Source organism: Macrosteles quadrilineatus, unplaced genomic scaffold (assembly GCF_028750875.1).
Source record: "Macrosteles quadrilineatus isolate MER2022 unplaced genomic scaffold, UCM_ALF_1.0 Scaffold_3__2_contigs__length_128488019, whole genome shotgun sequence".
NCBI classification, from domain to species: Eukaryota; Metazoa; Arthropoda; class Insecta; order Hemiptera; family Cicadellidae; genus Macrosteles; species Macrosteles quadrilineatus.
The window spans coordinates 70015828-70037307 of record NW_026542596.1 but is presented as its reverse complement, the minus strand read 5'-3'; the positions used below and the strand labels follow the sequence as shown (position 1 = coordinate 70037307).

The 21480-nt window shown below is 39.6% G+C and overlaps 2 protein-coding genes across 2 annotated transcripts in view; one reads left to right on the top strand and one right to left on the bottom strand.

The window, feature by feature from the left end:
* Positions 1–20864, top strand: part of LOC128988767 (uncharacterized) — an 86251-nt gene extending 65387 nt beyond the window's left edge. The window contains exons 5-9 of the mRNA XM_054410385.1: positions 14162–14498; positions 15674–15918; positions 16580–16739; positions 17554–17814; positions 18388–20864. Of these exons, the coding sequence (XP_054266360.1) occupies positions 14162–14498; positions 15674–15918; positions 16580–16739; positions 17554–17814; positions 18388–18903 (1519 nt within the window). The 3' untranslated portion in view covers positions 18904–20864. The remainder of the gene's footprint in view (positions 1–14161; positions 14499–15673; positions 15919–16579; positions 16740–17553; positions 17815–18387) is intronic.
* LOC128988768 (autophagy-related protein 16-1-like) overlaps positions 1–21480 on the bottom strand; it is a 204403-nt gene that overhangs the window by 138365 nt on the left and 44558 nt on the right. The gene's annotated exons all lie outside the window — the stretch shown is intronic.

Here is a 21480-nt window from a genome sequence, read left to right as displayed (position 1 = left end):
TAAAAAAAAAGAATTTAAAAAACGATTGTGTTTGAGCCAAGAAAAACTAGTTTGAAAATTCACAAATTTTCCGTGTTCTCCTTCTTCTCCTTAAATGTTGACGGACCTACAGCCCAAACCACTGGCTCAATTTTAATGTTTTTTATGTTGTTTGAAAGCCCTTAGCGTGTAGATGTGCCTTTTGAGGGTCTCAAGTCGGTGCGTTGACCCATAAACCCTTGGCAAGCCCTCAAAGTACGAGTTTGGCCCATTTAAATAACATGGGATTAAAATCAAAACAAAAGAAGGACCAGCTGCGATTAAATCTTAATTAATTAAATGTTAGAGAAATTCATAGGAACAGCAGAAAAATTATTTTAATACTTTTATAAAGTATTTTTTTCAGGTATACTGAATGATTTGAACTACTTACTATATAAAATTGCTTAGAGCAGTGATATTCCCCGATACTTTCCATTGAAAAATGCAGTGTACCGATGGTACACTGGTACAGCAGCTCGTCATTTTTAACAGTTTAATACTACTTATCAAAACATATGAAACCTAGGAACTTGAAACTTAGTACTAGTACGCTAGTACTAAGGTTTGTTCTATGTTTTGATACACTAAAACAAATAAAAACGATCGGGAAAATCACTCTACATATGTTAAACAAGCAATTAAAAAGTGATATGTAAATTTAGGATAAATGAGTTATTCAATATTTGTTTTGCCTTATGCTATTTCTAACAAACCTAATTAGTTTGATTACATTTTTACTTCTCTAATAAGGGCTCAATTTACACTAGTCTTTAGATATACGGGTTTAATTATTAGAACACTTATGTAACATCAACACATTTTATGTTGTTCAAGATGAGCATTGATGAAATTTGAAACTGAGTTTAAGCCCAGTGGGTTTGTTAAATAGTAATTTTGGTACGTGTGTCAAAAAGTTTTTAATCTGTTTAAAGCAGATAAGACCAAAAATGTAGAATTTAGTTTTACATTAACAATATTATTGAAATTAAATGAGATGTAGTTGTGCCGTGGTCTATATATCAGAGAAAAGAGGATTTTTATTTTAACTGTTAATTTTCTACAAAAATAAATAAAATCTAACAAAAAACCACTAAGTGGTAACACTTTCCCCGCCAAGTCAGCAATCCAAAAAAGTTAATAAATCATTACTTTTTCCGCCAAGAAAAACAATGTAATGTATGTAAGTTTGGCAACTTGGCGGCAGACTTTTGCTCGATCCCTTTAAAAAATACCATAAAACTAGTTTCATTGAGCAAGTATCCCTCCCATTGGTACATTGCTAGGTGAGAGCTTATTTTACAAAATTTGACCTTATTTGTGCCACATTTCATAAATTATACTTAGTTGGACTAATTAATTAGAGAAGTTGATTTGTGAAATTATCCACGAACGTAACTTAAATGAAAAAAAACAAGCAAAAGTCTGCCGCCAAGTTGCCAAACTTACATACATTACATTGTTTTTCTTGGCGGAAAAAGTAATGATTTATTAACTTTTTTGGATTGCTGACTTGGCGGGGAAAGTGTTACCACTTAGTGGTTTTTTGTTAGATAATGCATTACTAAACAACAACAAATACTTTACATGACAAAACTACTTCTTTTATCATTAAGCTCATTCACTGAGACACTGAGAGGACATTTGACAATCCACTTTGTCAACCAAGTCAAATGATCTCAATTAATTTCAATTCCAATTAAACCCACGACACTGTAGACAAGTCAATCACCGTTCACTCAAAGAAAGGCCGGTATGCGAAAAACGGCGAGTCTTTATCGGCCAATTAAGTGGTCCGGGAAAAAATGGAGCAGTTTGCTGAGAAACGGCAAAAAAGTTATGTTTCCTGTCCGGAATGATGGATGCGGCGACCGGTAGGCGGTCATCTATAAATAAATAGTAGTCAGTACAAATTGGATAAAAGCGAGTCGTCCATAACCGGGGGAGACGCCCGTAGCATACTGGCAGACTGACGTGTCCAGTATCGTACAACGGAGCTACATGGCAGCTGTCAGAGCTGAACACATGATAGTCTTTGAGGTTATGTCGATAAAACAAGGTCGTTCCACTGAATACTTTCGTTCACATCATATTGAATCTCATTTGGACGTTTTATTGTAACATTGCGTTTAGTTGCCTAATATCTTGATGGTAAGTGTTAATCTTGAATATTTGTCTGAGTAGCCGATTGGTTATAGTTCTCGCCTTTAAATCCGAACATCTCTGTGGTTCCAATACAGGCGTTCGTATCCAGACCCAGGCGACCTCTGACATTGGGTTATCAGTTTCAGTTAAAGATTATATCTAGCAAAAAGTCGACAAGACCAGTTTGTATCGTTTCCTTACCAAACAAACGTCAAAGATTGCCAAGGGGTGGGGAAAATGTTACTACTGTTATAGATTCCAGACACAATTACAGTACTAAGATTTGCTGCGGCAGATGCAGATTTGTTTCTCGTTCAGCACGTGTGCTTTAAAACTGTACTCATCCAACTATGAATTGTTTATCGACGATACAGAATTAATTTCTAAAATAATTTCAAACCATAGAAATGTGGGATTGCAAACCCACGTGACCAGCATCCAGCCGTGAGAGATCCAACGAAGCCATTGAACCTGAGCATTCCCGTATGGGCCATAAAACAAATACCAGGTTGTAGCAGAACATACCGGGCACCGGGTGATTGGAAGTAGTAACCAGAGCAAAGCGAAGTGCGATGCGACGAAGTGGTGAAGTGCTCGTGTTACTTATCCACATGACACTTTCTCCTTAACAACACTCCAGACTCCAGGGTCCGTGTCATAACTGCGGTAGTTACTCTCATTCTCTCATCGCTGACAATGACTGGCGACGTGAGGACTGAGGAGCCGCGGGACAACTAGCCAGACTATAGTGACCGACATTTGAACACTACTAACACCCTTTCATCACTCTGATGCGAGTGTTAAAATTATAAAAATGAATTTCACATCACATAAACCATCAGACCCCAGATTCGACCCCCGATACTTACGTAGACTACTATAGTAGCCAACATTTTGGAAAACTACTGACACCCTTTCAACTGGTACACTGTCTCAGTTTCAAGTTATGAATTGATTTGACCAAAACATGTTTCATGTATAATTATGTTACTTTAGTGTCAGAAAAATATCGAAATCTGGGTTGGTAAATGCAAATATCTTAGACAATAAACCTTGATAAGGCCGATGCGTAGAATTGCTGAGCTGCATCAGAGTATTATGAGATTTGTGTTGTCGCGCGCGTAAATCACGTCAACTGAACCAATTAACTAAACATAAAAGGTAAACCCCAGTTGATAAATTTTAAAATAAAAAACTTAACATTTTAAAACAAATATGTCGTAATTTACAAAACCCCTAAAGGTTGGTTGATTGACAAAACTCCAAAAACGCCCGTAGGCAGTAACATTTACAAACACGCACCTGCCGAGGAACCTGACTACGACATTACCTAGATTGAACCAAACAACGCGCTTCCGTTCATCACTTGTAAAAATAAACCAAAACCGAATATAATTCTGCATCGCCACGATTTTAATATTTTACGACAACTAATCTGGATTATTAAGACGTCTGGCTCGCCGGGAGCTTGGGTAATTACCTTGCCACAATTAAGCCGTGCGTTGTTGCGTTAGATGCGCCCCTTTAGCCAGCACAGGACTTCTTTTTGCACCATCACGTCCACGACCACCCGCCCGATCGCTAGTTTTATGCTCATTTCGCCGTCGAAAATTGATTCACGTACGATTAAACTGCGGATTAATACCAGCCTGATTGCTCTGGAAAGGACGGGTTAAGTATAATTTGATTGTATCGGTCAAGTGGAGTGCATTGTGTTGCAGTAAATGCAAGGCAAGTACAACGGTTACAGTGCGGTTAGTAGCTCGTCAACAATGGGTTATGGCATGTGCTTGAGGAACAGCTGAATATAAAAATGACAAAGAACCAGAGTTTATCACAAAACATTGTTTAACAATGCAGTCGAATTACAAAAATTTTAATCACTGTTTCTGATTTAGAAATGTTTGCATAAACGCATACGGGACTCTATTATATAAACCTTTGTATAAGATTATATAAGATACATGCCTATTACACTGTGTAAATATTGGCAAGTTAAAGTTACTTCCTGTAAATTATGTTTAAGGCCCAACAGAATACCAGAAATCGTTCTAGATTTATCTTTTGTCCGGGTGTCAAGTTTTTTTTAATAGGCGTTGAAAATCGAAATGCAGTTAATTCTTACCAAATTAATTGGTAAAAATTAAAAACCCCTTTTCCTCACGAATCGTTAATAATCTCTTTTCAGACGAAACAGATGTGCTCAAATCAAAACCACTTTATTAAAGAAACCGTAATTCCACTCGTATGAGTAATTCTCTCAGGGCAACCAATTGCTGAGTCCATTAATAACCTGCCATTCACTGCAACATCTGGAGCAACTACCGTTCTCAGGAAGAATCTGTTAATCACACCTACGCCAATTGCTTTCTCGTGAGTTGGAAATTAAAATTGGCAAATGAAAATAGCAGACGGTTGGGAGGGGAGAGCACGCACAAGATGGCTATCGTCGTGTTATGGATAGAGACAGCACCTTGGGCCAGATATAAATCAATATAGGCAAGTTTACAGTATGTAATTGGTATGTAGAAGCCGACCGGACGCTGCCGAGGGCTGACCGAGAGAGATCGGGTTACAGGGTAACGGGACTAACCAAACACGAAAAAATTACCCCTCATATCTGGTGACCGACGTACTGGAATTAGACTATGGCAATTACACCAACGGCACTAGGAATGTGTGGCTAGAAATGGTGATTAGCCTACAGCTAGGAGAAATAGGTCCAGGGAAAATTGGTTGTTTGCATTTCCTACGTGTTTGTTTCAGAAGCGCACAGTTGAAAACAACAGTTGTGAGTGGGCAATTTTAAGTAAAAGATTAAATATCTCGAAGAAAACGTTTCAGGTGATTTTAACGAGAGTATATTATATTTTAGACAGGTAGGTAAACGATTACACAATAGTGTACTTAAAATTTGGCATCAACGAATATTGATTTGCGAGTTGACGTTTCTAGTTATTTAGTTATAAACACTACTGAATAAGTGGTATTGGTCACAAATGACAAAATATGAATTAAATCGAATAAAACTCCAGTTATTCTATCACACTTACACTAAATTCACATACAATACGATAAACACATACTCTTACTTAAAAGATTATGGATTTGTTCACATTTGAGTCGTATAACCTGGAGACTTCAACGGCCGGTTTCACTGAAACTCCATCGACATAACTTTTAAACACCATTATTTTATATTTCACGAGATACAAGGGGATTCAAAATATACATTGAAAAGGCACATATGTCATATGGCACATGCAGCTATAAACTCCTACAGGATAGATGTATTTCAATTTACAGTTACAATCCAAACCAATTTCATAGACGCAATTCACACGTAGTAGCAGTAGGAACATTCGGAAACATTACTTGAACATTCAGCGCACCTTTATGCATTTTCAGGATTGGAAAATGCATCTTGCAATACAGATCTTGCGAATGAATCGCATTGCAACGCTTCTGCGTAAATTGTAGATGAATTGGCGCATCTAAAGTGTTATGGGCTTCATCTACAGCTCGCAAGTTGGGAATCGGTGTGAGCCTTCAGTTGGAATTTTAATGGGGCGCATCGCAACTTACTGGAGCCGAGTACAATTTACTTTCATGTGCCGTAATAGCGAAATAATACAAACAAGTCTTTTAAGTTTCAACCTAATAAAATTATGTTTAAAATTTATATGTTTCTGTAATGAAACATTTATCGCATCTACATATAGGCTACTTGAACAACCATAAACATTTCGGTCTACCAAAACTTTAAAGGTGTACCATACTGGAATATTAGAGTGTAACTCTCCCAAATACACATATTCCTTCTTTAAATTATAGTATGAACCTGCGTCATATCGAAGTATTGCTCGGTTGTTTTTCGGGATAAATTATACGCCGGAGATAAATGCTTAGGGACTTTCAGTTTTGTGTTAGTGGTATTTCGTTTTGTAGTGCGTTTTGGCAAAAGCTTATCCAAAATATAAATGCAATGTAAACGTTATCTAAAACGTTATTGTTTTTGCAATTGACCATTAATCGTCTCTACAGTTCCTTAAAAGACCGTAAAAACTCCGTGATATAGTAAAATGCAATGTAGAGGTGTAGTTTGGTACAAAGTCTTAACTTTCTATTTTCAATGATAATGGTACAATATCTACAGTTGATCTGCAATAACCATTGTCCTTATTGGTGGTGGAAATCAATTAAAAAACGCAATAAAATAACCAAAAAAACCTCTGGGTATTTCCAAATTGTTTTGTATAACTACCATATAACCCCCAAACCACCTCAAAAACTAAATCCACCCCACCAAATACACATTAACTAAACAAAAACAATCACAGCAGACCAACTGGCCGCGGGCGCACTAGGATCATAGATAGGCTAGTTTTGAGAATCGTCATTAGCATAGATGGAGGTGGAGAGGTGGCTATCAGGGCATTGTTCTGGCACTCTTGCTTTCTCACCAGATGATAGATACGAGGGTCGTGGAGCATTTAACAAGCTCGCACATTCCTCACAGTTTAGCATAGAGAACAGCACAGTCCGTTGTCCGTTGTGTACACCACGAGTGACGAGTGTTTACTCGGTCCGTTACTGCGAGCTTCATTAGACAGACGATGACGAGGTTGTTTACTTCTTAAACACTCAGAACACTAGTTCAGCAATACTCCAGTCCAGTCCGAGTGGCTAATGGAGTGACTCTAGTGCTCATTACAATATTCTAATCCTCCGACTTCGCTGAAGAGTCGGCTAGAGGACGGGATGGTTCTTTCTCACGCGTACTCAAAATACAAGAATGTGGATATTTGTTTGCATGAGTTTCCAAAAAATTGATTTATGATACGGATAGTGTTAGAATAGGTGTGTTTTATCAACGTGAATACAAAAAATTGAACAATCTTTCATTAGTAGTGTTAAGCTAGGATGTTTGGGAATCAAGAGTCAGGAAAGTAATTATAGGACGTTTAACGATAAATTTGATTAGTTTTTTTCTATTTCGTTAATTGACGTGTAAATTCACAAATAATATGCCAAGGAAAAATCATAGCGTATCAATGCGTCCACCTACTACACTAGATTTTTTTTATTGAAGCTCAATCAACACTTAGCAACAAACCAAAAAATATCTTGGAATGGCCCAGCTAGTCTAGTAGAACAAGGAGCTTCTGTCCCCGAGGTCCCGGGTTCAAATCCCGCCAATCACAAATAGCTTTTAGTTATCTGATGATGCCAAAACTCTCTAGATCTGGCTTTAAAGCAATATGTTAAACGGTTCCGGCCGATAACGAATCTTCATAGGATGTAAAGTTGGGACAGAAAACTATCTGGTTTCGTATATACGTCCACCTTTGATATAATTGGTTGAAATACATGTTTGAGTAAAATATATTTCAAGATATTATCTAAAGTAGACCTTACTACTGTACTAGATCGCCTCTTAAGTTTTATGCTCTTCGGCTACACCTCTGTGGGAAGAGCACATCATCTCTATAACATGTAATTCATAACTCCAGACCCCAACATTCCCCTTGTATGCCCGCATAGGTTGGCTACCACCTACAGTACCTACCGCGCTACCGGCGCAGCTGCATAGGTGCATATGCATCACCTGCGCCCATCATCACTAACTGCACCCACGGCGATCTGGTCGTATTACGATCGCAAATGAACCGTGCACGATGTACGACTCAGTGCGGCGGCGGCGGCCGCGGTGACGCAGCAGACGAGACAACGTTGTCATGCTGCAAAGTGGCGAATTACCTCAGATATTTCAATTACTTCATTTTCAACTCTTTAAATTCTTACTGTCTAACGGGTTGAGACCGTGATTGAATGATATGAAGGAAACGCGGTTTGGTTAAGTAAAATAAAAATCTATAATCTCAAAGTGTTTTGGGAGGTATTTGGAAGATATTAAAATACTGTAATTTGTTATTACCGAATAACCCAATCAAAACATACTTATAACGCTACCAAGGATGTGCATGACGTTTTATGTTAGTGGTTCATGAACTTATCAAGAATACTGTGGGAGAGTAGGTTGGTCCACAGCAATTATCCAATCCCTTATGAAATGAAGAATTACGTTACATCTCTTAGAAGAGGATACAGATTGTATGTTTGCTTAATAAACTGGAAGATACCAGACGGTTCATTCCTCAAGAAAATGTATCGACAGGTTAAGAGTTGAATCATAAAACTGTTTCTCCTTTTCAAGGGTAATCAAGTTATTCCAAAAAGTTCTCGATGCGACAACTAAACACGCCAAAACCTTTAGTTAGCAAAACAATCCTGTCTTGAGGGCTCAAGTGAACTCGGCCTGAGTCTATACAACTTATGGTGTGTATTTTAAACAACCGTTCAAATGGAAAGTTTAAAATCCACAAAGCCATGCACACAGTTGTGAAGGGTTGTCGACCTAACAATCAACAACATTTACAACAGTCCTGACATCCACACACAGTAGCTGCGTAGCTGCACGGACGCCTGAGGCACCACATAACATCACATAGGCGTAGTATGGCGACTGACACCAATTATCACTAGGATAGAGACACAAACGTCCCGATGACTGTGATGTACCGGGTACGCCATAGAAGGGGGGCTTCACTCCACAGCCCCCCTAATAATTACACCCTGGAAAATGAAAGCCGTTACTGCCAATATGTCTGTGTAAATTGCGTGGAGAATAATCGGCTCTAAAAATTTATGATTCTACAGGCCTGAAGTTTGATACCGGTATGTACCTGTTTATGTTACCACTTCAATCGAATCTGAACTCCAGGAGTCGATGTTTCCCTGAGAAAAACTTGAGGGACTCGGAGACTTCAATGAGTGGCTAGACTGAAGCTCAAACGTTATATGATATCCATCAGAATACGTCATTATACTTTCTCGTAGATTTCCTCATGGAAATTCTTTAGATGATTGCGATTTAATAACTTGATGTGTACTTTAGCAAAGCGTGTATGTTTATGCTGGACCTTAGTAAGATCTCACAATAATTACACTCTATTGTCGTGTGTGATACAAATAGGAAAATAATCACGGTTGGAGTATTATATCGCGAGTGTCCTTAGCATTAAATTCCTCCAAACCGGTGTTGCCAGTACATTCCTCTCTTCCTTAGATGTGATATAATAGCTAAGATGTAATTAAGCCTAATTTCTGCATAACAAACAAAACTGCAAATTTTGTTTGCACGCAAATTGAGCAACAAGTTTAATTCAGGTACCACGCTATTAAAACTCATATTTTTTAGAGAATAATCGACATTATAATAGCTTGAGATTAGATTCGACAAGTTTTTCTAGGACACAAGTGGACAATTTACCACTTTACTATAATTTAATAATAAATAGTTCGGAATTAATTATTTACAAGTGAATTACCCAAATTGACTTGTTTTCGAGAAGCACTCATATTAATTAATAATGCAAGAATTATTTTTCAGGTGCTAGAAAATTACGACAATAAATTTGAATTATATTGAATGAAAAAGGTATAATTTAGTACTGTAAACGGGATACACAGTACTTCGTTCTGACTTCGTCTATGCTATATTTTCATAAAAATTGTATTTAAAATGCCCTCGAAGGAGAGCACGGTGGGCAAAAGTGGTAAACCTTTGAGTGGGTCAAGTGGTAGAACGCGAGACTTCGGTCCTGGAGGTCTCGGGTTCAATCTCATCGATAATGCCTCAGCCTCTAAGACTGCAATCGAACAATTTCTCTCCTACTTGAAAGAAAAAGCTTTCACGTGAAAGACTAGGATTTGTAACAGCGTATTAGAAGGGTTGATCCTAATCGAAAACTATGGTTTTGGACCACAAGTCCAACTACTAACACTCCAGACATAGCCCGATCCCATAGTAGCGGGAATCTGTACCAAGACACTGCTGGTGTCGATGGTGCTGATCGTAGCTCGTAGGTCACGTCTGAGGAATTACAAAGTCTAACTACGGTCGTGTATACGAGAAGGTCGTTGTAGTTCAGTTAATACACACCACATTAGCATTGACTGATGCGGGATACCAGTGTCGTGTCTGGTGACGCCACGTACGCACACCCACCATCGCCCACACAGAGAGCGAATACGTTGTCAAATTGATACTACTCGATAAAGTGACGCTGGCTTAGGATACTGCATGACGTTTACGCTATTACACACTACTCCAGTCTTAGAGGTTCCCTGTTATCTTACAGGTAAATTCAATGGTAACTGATGGGATTTGAGCCCATAACATCGGGAACGGTCACCTCGTGCTCTATTACTACAACAGCAGCTCTCACTCCTGGATACTGCAATAATTAGACTTCTCAGAATATTAAGAATACGATAAAAAATTACAGAAAGCGTTGGTATGGATAAACACTTCTAATTTGAAGATAAATTATACTATGCCTTCTTCGTTCTGTACTCTTTGATTCTCCCCGCGCACATGTCTTGCATGATAACTAAAAATCTTTAATGAAGTAGATTTTGATTTGCTTCTGACTTGATTTTACGAAACCGTGAGAGCAATAGTTGACAAATATATTGTTTAATTTGGGTTAATTAGTGTGTATAGTGAGATTAATAGTTTAAATAAAACATACGCGGTAGTTACATACATATGCTACCTTAAAATTCCCTGCATAAACAACATCGAAGGTTGAGAAGTAGTACAAGTTGAATGTTATATAAATGTCAATTAAACAATTTTTAATCATATTTTCAAAACGGTGTCTCTACAATATCATTGACCGCAACAGTGACCCTAACACCCGTCAAATGTTAATGTGCGGATTAAGACGGTGACACACTATCGATCTTTTCCCCGAACAAGACCCCGAACCGAGCAGGGAGAAGGGAGAAGGGAGGTCGAAGGGAGGATGTTCGATAGTGTGTCACGGGTCCGTACACCGATCAAGACGCCGAACAAGACATCAGGCCGAGCAGGGAGACGAGCGCTCTGGAGGCGGTTTTTTGGCGAAAGATCAAAGAAAAGATCGGTCCGATGTACGGTCCGATGTACGATAGTGTGTCACGGTACATTTTTGCCCCGTACATCGTCGCGAGCGCCGCACCGAGCGGCCGCCTGCGCTAGCATTGATAGTTCCGCGCTCTCACTCGCACACACTCTCTATCTCTCTCCAAACTTCCTTTTGCCGCGCTCGGTAGAATTCGTCTGGTCTTGGTCATGTTCGGGGAAATGTTCGGAGTAAAATTTTGCTGATATTTATCTCCCTTCTCCCTTCTCCCTGCTCGGTTCGGGGTCTTGATCGGGGAAAAGATCGATAGTGTGTCACCGCCTTTAGCCCGGATTCCCTCCCGGGTCACTAATGTAGCGGAAAGGTTCGAGGATGCGGAAACTGACCTTTCGAGTCCATCTCATCACCTTCGCCCACCTGATTCATCTCCAGATTAAATAAATTGCACATTACGTTGAATGAGTCGCTTTAAACCAACGGGGGAAACCTGCTATACGTCCTAACGGTACTGCCCGGCCTGCACTGCAGAGGTCGTATATTCCGTTTACGACTCCGAAGTGGGTTCCGAATTTTGGCTGAAACTGACTATTAATCATAGAAACGTGGTTTCTGAAGCGAACGTCGGACGGAATAGATTAACGGTTATTGCTACAAGGTAACAAGACGTGCTTTGAGGTTATGAATCACAAAACACAAGATGAATATTAAAACGGTCCAGAATAAGGTAACATTTCTTCGCGGGAATTTAAATATTAATGTACACCTCTATACAGTAGTAGCAAGTAAGTACACAACGGTAATGAAATATCTCGATTCAAATGCAACTCTAAAACAATTAAACCCCATAGCTTTTGCCTATAGCATATACACTATTATTATTTACCATGAAATATCTTTGTGTACATGTTCTATGGTGGGACTTCGAATCACAAAAAAAAACCCAAAAACGCTTCTTATAGAAACATTATAGAACACATATTTGCTATCGTTTAATGTATCCAAAATCATCAATTAGACTATACTGAGAATGCGAATTTATTTGTGCAAAAGGTTTTGAGAATTATTTAAAGTTTTAAGATGAAGATGTTATTAGGTTAAAACAGTGCGATGTTAAGTCGACAATCCTAAAACAGCCGAAGAACAAGTATTTAGAAGCTAACGCAGATGCAATTTATTGTACATAGACTAATAACTCCGAAAGGTCGATTTGCAACGGTTAAATTGCCGCTAACACTTTTTGTAAAACTATTAGTACTTTTTTTTTTGTTTAACACACTTATACAAACAAACATGGTATTATTCTTTTGCGTTATGAATTCAACCGAGAATCACAAACGTATCTTGGGACTCCTACTTGGCAAGAGACTTTCAGTGATTCTTGCAGTCCACAACAGGTACAACTGCCATTAGTATTGCCATTGGCGATGATCCGAATATTGTGAGTCCAGGTAGGTCTGGTCTGTACTCGGACGGAATATCCAAGTCGTTCCCATCGCAGAGTGCGTGCGTTCACACGGGCGTGCGGCCACGCAACTTCGCACATACAGTCACCTCTTCCTGTACATCAGTGTCAATCAACGCAGAGTTTGGGGAAAATCTTAGTTTAGATAACACAGAATCGCTAGGAACTCTCTAAAGCTGGTCAGAAAATGTCTATAGTTTAATGCAGCGTTGGCTAGGGTAAAATTGCATCCGTGCAATATTAATCAAATACTCAGATTATTATTGTAAGGTAGTTAAGATTATCCAATCGTTTCGTCGCTTAGGAACGCTTGGTTTATGGCCCACCCCGAGAGACCCGAATTAGTGCAGGTATAATTGACGGTAGGATACTGCCACTCTTAAGATAAACCCTCATTGTTTGTCATAAGCTACTTTTCTACATAATGTAACGGTGTACACAGTCAACCAGTCACGATTGCGCAGTGTCCCCATGAAACACGGAATCTACGCATGCGCAATACTTCCCACACGCACCACTGACACTTCACACTTCACACTGGCCACAGTAAACCTGTAACAATATAATTGCGAGTCGTGGGTTTCAATCGACACCGGAGAGGTGGAATCTCAACAAGTCAGCCTCAGATAATGGAGCTGTCTAGTGCTAGGCGCGCTGTACGCTGTACACTGTACGCTGTACGCTGTGCGCAGGCGCGGTAAGGTGCACAACGTATTGCGCACGCGCGCACTCAATGGCTTCTCTCGTAAAGTCTCACGCACGACGCGTCGTAAACGTCGCATATATCTCTGACCCTGACCTTGGAGCCTCGGCACCGCCTGCACGATCAGACCTACATACTAGAGGGTGATATATTGTTTGGTAATGTGAGAATCCAAGTCCTAGGTGTTGCTTGAGGATGCCCACCATCTATATCTAAGTTTATGCAAGTACGATTCCGGTTCGAAAATTTAAGCTTGCCAAACCAATGACCAATGAGATAGTTCCTATAAGAGTTTGCAAAGATTAGACAATAGTAATGCTATGTTCTAGGTTAGTAATCAATTCAATTGAATTCTTTAATTCGGCGACGGACACTGGTCCGTATTTTAAGCTGAATATGAATGCACGATCAGGGTAGAATTGAGTAAGATGAACTGTGTAACTACGCACCAAGACCAGCTGTTTCTTAAGCAGGACCATTTATTTAAAGCCCTGTCACGTAAGTTAGTCGAGAAAAACTGTTTTACTGTTCATCGTTAGAAGACAACAATTTTTACAGTTGATGATGAAAATAATCCATCATAAATTTGGTTTCATCGTGTAACTGTAAAAGGAAGAATTCAATTCGGCTGCAAAATTATAAACGTCGTGCGAGTGTTTTAGGTCCTGCATTTTCAGGGTACATCACCTGCCAAATCCTGAAGCTAAGGCGGTTGTATCTGATAATTGTGTGAACAGCTGGTGCCGAAAACGCAGCCTTATTTGGCGGCCAAATTTGCAGCTATAAACCCCGCTTCAGGCCCAACCACTGATTACATTTCATATTTCTTCTAGACGTCTCTAACATTGCTTCTGTTTGCAGATCCGCTAACTACAACAACGCCACAGGAGAGTGCGAGTTGTCCGACATGGACCGTCTGACGGTCGCCGGGTCCGGAGCCTTCGACGCCGCCGCGGGCTACGACTACCTGGAGAACAACTGTGTGGAGGAGCCCGTCAAACTGTGCGAGTTCAAGAAGCTCAGTGGACGGATCCTCAAGACAGTAGACTCTGTCTACCAAGAGGTCGACTCGGCAGAGGAATGCAGAGATCTGTGTCTCAACTCGCCCTACAGATGTCACTCGTACGACTACGGCGACACTGGCGAGCAAGTGTGTCGACTCAGCCATCACTCCAGGGCAACGCTCGCCGACATACAGGTAGGACACAGGTTAAAGTTGAAAAGTTGAAATCATTAAACCAATTAAAGTTGTAAACACAAAGTCGCTGTCACTACTGAAACCCGTTACAATTATTCACAGTTGCATGAAAAGCTATTAGGAAAAATAGTAAAGGAGAACATCTAGATCGCTGCGGGGTGCGGGACCGACTGAACTTGGGTCAGTCGTCTGTCTCGTATTCTGCCGCAAAATACCCACCCTACTGAATCCGGCAGCTAGGAAAAACGCAGCCGAATCCGTAACCGAATTTAGCAGCTAGGAAAACCGGCATTAGAACAGATGTTCTAGGACGTTCAGTTAAGATTTTCAATCGTTGTCCAAACTATTAGTAACGGTGCTCCTCCAATCATCCGAAGGACTAGTTTTAACCCCAGAACTAGGACAGACGGTTTCCTAGATGCTGATTTGTGACATGCGACACACGCAAGGACTGCAAGCTTATTGCCATCATTCCACAATGAAGCGGTCGCGGACCATTGTGTTCACAATGCGCCGGTTTCACAGCGTTCCCATCCACGAATATTCCATTCCCTCCATATTAATGCGGCATTGTATTACTGACCCATAAAACACCCAGTTCAATTGGCTCCGGATTGACATGTCTCCGTTCTAACGGATCTTCCTATGCGAATGTCGCTTTTATCAACCATTCTTCTGCGTTCGCGTGTCGGATTTTTAATTGGCGCTTCTCATTGCATTCGAATGTCACTGTTCCAGTTCGTAGTATAAACGCACATAATCAGAAATAGATGTGCTGAAAGTAAATTGAGCACATTCGTAAGCTTTAACTAAATGTCTTGCAATTAAACCGCTGGTACTGTGGTTTGGTTTGCTGGTATAAACGTTCCATAGTTGTACGAACAAAGGTGGTTACGTTTCTTATTAAAGTTAATTTTTCTTGTTTCCGAGTTGTTGATATGATTCTTAATAACTACAAACCCCAGGCGGCAATTACGTGGATTAAACTTCCGCAGCTAATTTTTTTATCGGATTAGTTCACTCTTGTACTTTACCCACCCACCCTTTGCACTTGATACATTCAAGCTCTTAAATATTACAATAATCAAAATGTGATTAAAACCATCCCATGGAGTTTTCATAGTTGACATCCTAAAATCTTCGATCTAAACTAACCCTTGCTAAACATTTTGCAGGACCCATATCTGGACGTACCGGAGGCCTCTACCTACGAGCTGAGTGCCTGCTACAACGTCAGCATCGACTGCAGGTCCGGAGACATGGTGGCGAGGATCAAGACCAGCAAGTTGTTCAGTGGCAAGATCTACGCCAAGGGTAGTCCCAACTCGTGTGTACAAGATGTGCGAGGAAGCTTGGAGTTTGAGCTGCGCATGGCTTACGACGACGTCGAGTGCAACGTCAAGCATCAAGGTTTGGGCAGGTGAGGAAAAGGTTAATGGTAGTTAAGTTACCTAGTATTTGAACTTGCTTTGATGAAGAAGTTTCATAATTTTGGTTTTAAGTTAGATTATTAGGGAATACTCTTAACGCTTGATAAGATTTAGTTACTCCAGGAAAACATATTATCATATAGTGCAGGGCCGAGTGCCATTACTTAAAAACTTTGACGGAAGCTCGTCGCTAATACCCCTCCCCTGAATCACTCTTACGCTCTGGGGATTCAAACAGCACTCGGTCTACCTGACGGTTTTGACAGTTTATGAACACCACGGCGAAAAATAGGCTGGCAATCGTTGACATTATCATAGACTTAATGATATTATTAAGGAAAAGAATCCAGTTACACTGAAATTCCATTACCGTTTTTTAAGAAAGTCTTTTTTACATCAAAGCTAATGCTTCCGTAGTCGCTGACACTACAAACTTGATCTTCAGGGTCCGGCCGGAACACATAAACTTACAACTGACGTTTCGGGCTCATTGCTGATGGCTTCAATCGAAGCATGTGTCAGTCTGTCTTTACTAAAGTCTTTCTCAAATGAGATGCACGAAAATAATCTTTTATTTTGTACATGTTTCGATGAAATATCAATTTAGACGTGAGGCATACTCTGAATGTACACACTGACATTTGTCTGCAGGTACCTAAACGACGTAGTGATTCAACACCACGACACTATAGTGACCAGTTCAGACCTCGGGTTGGCGGTCACTTGCCAGTACGACCTGACCAACAAGAGTGTGAGCAACGAGGTGGACCTTGGAGTACACGGAGACGTGCGGCCAGCCCTCACTGAGGAGGTTTGTACCTTCATCATGTACGATAGTATGAACGTAATTTGAAAAAGTTACCGACTAATTAAGTTACAGCATAGATAAAACATACAGGACCAGCTTTACAGTCAGTTGTTCCAAATAGTAACAATCGAGGTGTTACATGTTTCAACGGGATGCCATTGTTTAAAATATTAGTCCAGAAAATACATTAAATCCGCTTTACTAGCTTCATTGATGGTTTGCATACACGACATGTTAAATTTCCACACACGACATATAAATAAATACTTTTGATTTTATAAGCCTACGGGTACGCAAAGTTGAACAGACTGATCGTTGTCTTTGTCATCAACGGTGCAGATCCGAATGTATTCCCTCGTTTTAGTAGGGTGTTAAAACAATATTCGACTTGAACTGGAGTATGTTATTGAGATTGTATAGACCAGAAACAAAAGAACCCTGGGCCGTTTCGAGCCGCGCAGGTTTGAATGGTACGCCACACCTACCGGCGCGAACCACGTGATCTTTTCGTTTCTGCGCAGGTTGTTTTGTTCTTGGTATGTCTATAACTGTTGAAAACTGGGGTTTGTAACTGATTTGTAAATGTCAAACACCTCCAAGACACACATTTTATGACAGTAATGTAGACCTTGCAGACCAGTTCTAATGTAAAAGCTCAGGCATTCAGGATTTTTTTTATTATTCTTGTTGAGCTAGTTTAGTCTATTGTATTTTACTTTAAACTTTATTTTACGCTGTTCTAAGGATCAAGAGTTTTTTTTTTTAATACATAATGAATGTTGCCGACAAACTAAACAATATTCAATGTGACTGTCAGGTTATTGTCGACTCTCCCAACGTGGCGATGAAGATCACCGACCGCCACGGAGCTGAGGTTCTGCCCTCGGCCGAGGTAGGAGACCCGCTGGCGCTCAGGTTTGAGATCATGGACAAGAACTCCCCGTACGAGATCTTCGTGCGAGAGTTGGTCGCCATGGACGGCGTGGACTCCAGCGAGATCGTGCTCATTGACTCGGACGGCTGCCCTACAGACCACTTCATCATGGGCCCTCTCTACAAGTCGGTCGATACTGGCAAGGTAAAGGATTTACTTACGTAGGCAGTGACAATAGGTATTATAACGTGCTGTTTCGTTGACAAGTGCTGAATATTTAAAATTATCTCGAGATTCAGCTATTTTATCAAGGAACATTTATTTTTGAATATGCTTTACTGTATTGTTTCAGTTTTTTAATAGCGCAGTTTTATTTGTATGACGCAATTTTATCATGCAGAAATGTTTCTTAATAATTATGAAAGAACCCTCTGATCTTGATCAATAACAAGGATATAATCTCCTTCACTCATCTTCGCCTAAATACACATCCTTGTGCATCAGCTGCGTATATCTAATATCTGATCTAATTAGATTATAAATCATCTAATATTAGATTAGATACTATACAACTAGGCTAATCTAACCTCAGATAAGGATGTAATTTGTTCAATTTCCTCAGAAAACGAATACCAAATTAAAATTATATATAATATACCATGGTTCATCTGTCTGAATTGTGGTTTGACGATATTTTTTAGACAGGGTTCTCGAGAATAGTACATTCTTTGACGTGGACCAAGTAATACTAATACCAACACTCAATTTGTTTTCCAGGTGCTCCTCTCGTACTTCGACGCATTCAAATTCCCGTCCTCCGAAGTGGTGCAGTTCCGCGCCCTGGTCACTCCGTGCATGCCGACCTGCGAACCCGTCCAATGTGACCAAGAGGACAACAGCGGGGAGCTGAGGAGCGTCCAGTCCTTCGGCAAGCGGCGGCGGCGACGCAGCACTTCGCGAGAGGACCTCCTACTCGTGCAGTCCATCCAGATCACGGACAAGTTCGGGTTCAACCGTAACAAGTCTGTGGGTGCGGCGCGGTACGGTGACGAGATGAGCTCGATATACCTGGAGGGCGACCATGACAGTTTGTGTATAAGCTTCATCGGCGTGGTGATCGCCGGTGTTGTCTTCCTCGCGGTGCAACTGGCGGTCATCGTCGCCTGGACGTGCGTCTGGCAGCGCAAGAGCTACAAGAACACGCCCTATCTATCCGAGGGACTCAACCTCAGTGCTTCTCGCACGGACAGCCTCTGCAAACTGTACGACACGGGGTATGCCAGGAGGTTCTGAAGATGCCATCCAGTGCTCAATGGTTCGTCTTAGCAGCCAGACGACTCGTGGTGATCTGTGTGTTCATAGGAAATTCTAAAATACCAAATTGCCCGGTAACTTTTGTTATAGCTCGAAGTAAGAGTTTTAAAGTTACATTAACAGATTATTGCGAACATTATTCCATCGCAAACAAAGCATTACGTATCTGGAATTTGACCCCGTCCAATATTTAAATCTTTAACAAGAACAGTACACAAATTCAGCTGAAGTAGGAAAAACTATGAACCACCCTCAGAATAGTGCAGAAGGCATTGTGTTATCGTGTTCTTCCAGCCTCGGCTAGTTTTGTAAACTAATCTTGTAATTCTTTTCTCACCTCAGGACGGGGTCAGGTTCTATATCACAAAACGTAGTTAAAACTTTGTTTTTTACTTAGAAAACGTCCGCAATAATCTGTTGGACTTTCCAACACCAAAAATGAACTCCAAACAAGGAGTTTTAAACACGTTGACCTTTTTAAAAATTTAAACAAAAATTCTATAAAATTTTACATAAAAAGCGTATTCTACCTGGATGATTTTTATCTATTACAAACTGTTAACGACATCCACGAAAGTTTTACAGTGTTAGCTATAGGATCACCAATGACTTGTCTAGCCGCTGGGGCTTACCCTTCTTGTGATGATCCGCCTAGTGTAGAATTCCCACCCTCACCTCTCTACATGTTTTATTTTATACTTTAGCGATAATTAACTAAATGAGTCACAATCTTGAAATAACATGAAGAGACTCGTTTTAGGTTAAAAGATGCTCGGTGTACTATCCGAGAGTTCAACCACAGACAAACGTCATTTAACTGTCCATCTACAAAGTGAACAAAGGTGCTTTATTCCTTGTGGATTGTATCCGTCCTAGTTCATCATAGTTTTTAACCGTGGCAATAAATCAACTTTGCCACAGTTAAAAATACAAAATGTCTGTGGTAAGACTTTCAGCCGGTAAACCGACTCATTGTTTAAGTTTGCTGTACAAATAGAGCTTCGTTAGTTGTAAGTTAACCGTTGAGTCTAGTACGATCGTGATAATACTCACATTACCAAGATAATCCGTCGCTACCGAGGTGACAGACACGGGAAAATACTAAAAAAACACACAAAAATACTTTGTAAATACCGTTTACAGCCGAGATTATTTTGGTAGTCTGAGTATAAATTTCCAGTATGTTTGATGTTTTACCCCAACGTGTACTTTAAGATAGAAGAACAAGTGTTCGGAAAAATACCGGTAAATTACTTTAGGGAAGCACAATATATCAGCTTTTGGTTCGGTGAAAACACTTACGGTTTTACAAATCTCAGCTTTCAAATTGTGTACTATATTCGTGTACGACGAGTACATTTGCGTATATTATAGGGTAATTATAAATGTTGCAAAATCAAAGAGGAATTAGTGTAGTTTGTGTATGACAAATTGTTTCGTTTAGGAAATGTATTATAATTCTATATTTATTTCTACGGCTTGACTCTTCTCTAGTGATAATTGTGCAATACACGCTGTTTTCTACTTCCACTGTTGCCAGTATAACGTGTATTATGAGGTGCTAATCATAATGTCTCCACTTTAGTGGTCTTTTTAAATTTAAGTCGATTAGTTCGTAAGTAAGCTAGAAACAAGAACGACTTTTGAACCGTATATGAAATCTTTCAGATATACTTTAAGAGTTTGTAATTAATTTTAAGTACTGCCATTTATAGGTTCGATTCTTGTCCTTGATTCTACTCGGGTCATTTAGTAAATCGTCGATTACTAGTCTGCGATTTCCTAAATCACCCGACATTGACTAACTCTTATTATCGATTGAGTATTTATTTTATGTTGAGAAATATTTATTGCATTATTTATTTATAATGACGTTAGGATTAATGTATAACTTTTCATTGTACAGCATTATTGTCAGTGCTGAGAGCAAAAGTAAAATAAATTATTTGATACTTTGATAATGGTGTATTATGTTTTTTAATCCCATTTACAGTCCTAGATTTTTAATATTTTAAAGGATTGAAACTTAGTTATTACATGGATTTTATCCAAAAACTGAGGACAGATAAATATACTGTAATATATGCATTAATTACAGCAACTTCTTAATTTGTCAAGGAGTATCTTGCATTATCAAAAAAAGGTAGCAACAAACCCCAGCTTTCAAAAATGCTGTGGACTGCCTGAACATGAGTCGTCCAGACTGCGAACAAATATTTTGGAATCTGTAAAGATGGTAAAGATGGTTTAGTCGCTGTTGTTGAACGTGAGTTTTAATTGCTTGTATTTGATGTTTTTGGGTAATGATTGAGTTGGAAACGTGATTGAATTATTGATGTTGTAATGTGTAATGCATATCATGATATTTCGGATGTAAGATGTATGTAAGTATTGTATTTGTTTTAGTTGCTATTTAAATTGCTCGTTGACGATGTTTTTTTAGGTAATGATTGAGTTTGGATTTTGATATTGGCAAATGCATGTTATTTCGGCTAATTATGTTAAACCATAGTCAGTATCTCTAATATTAATACGTGAGGGGTTTTTTTGGAAACA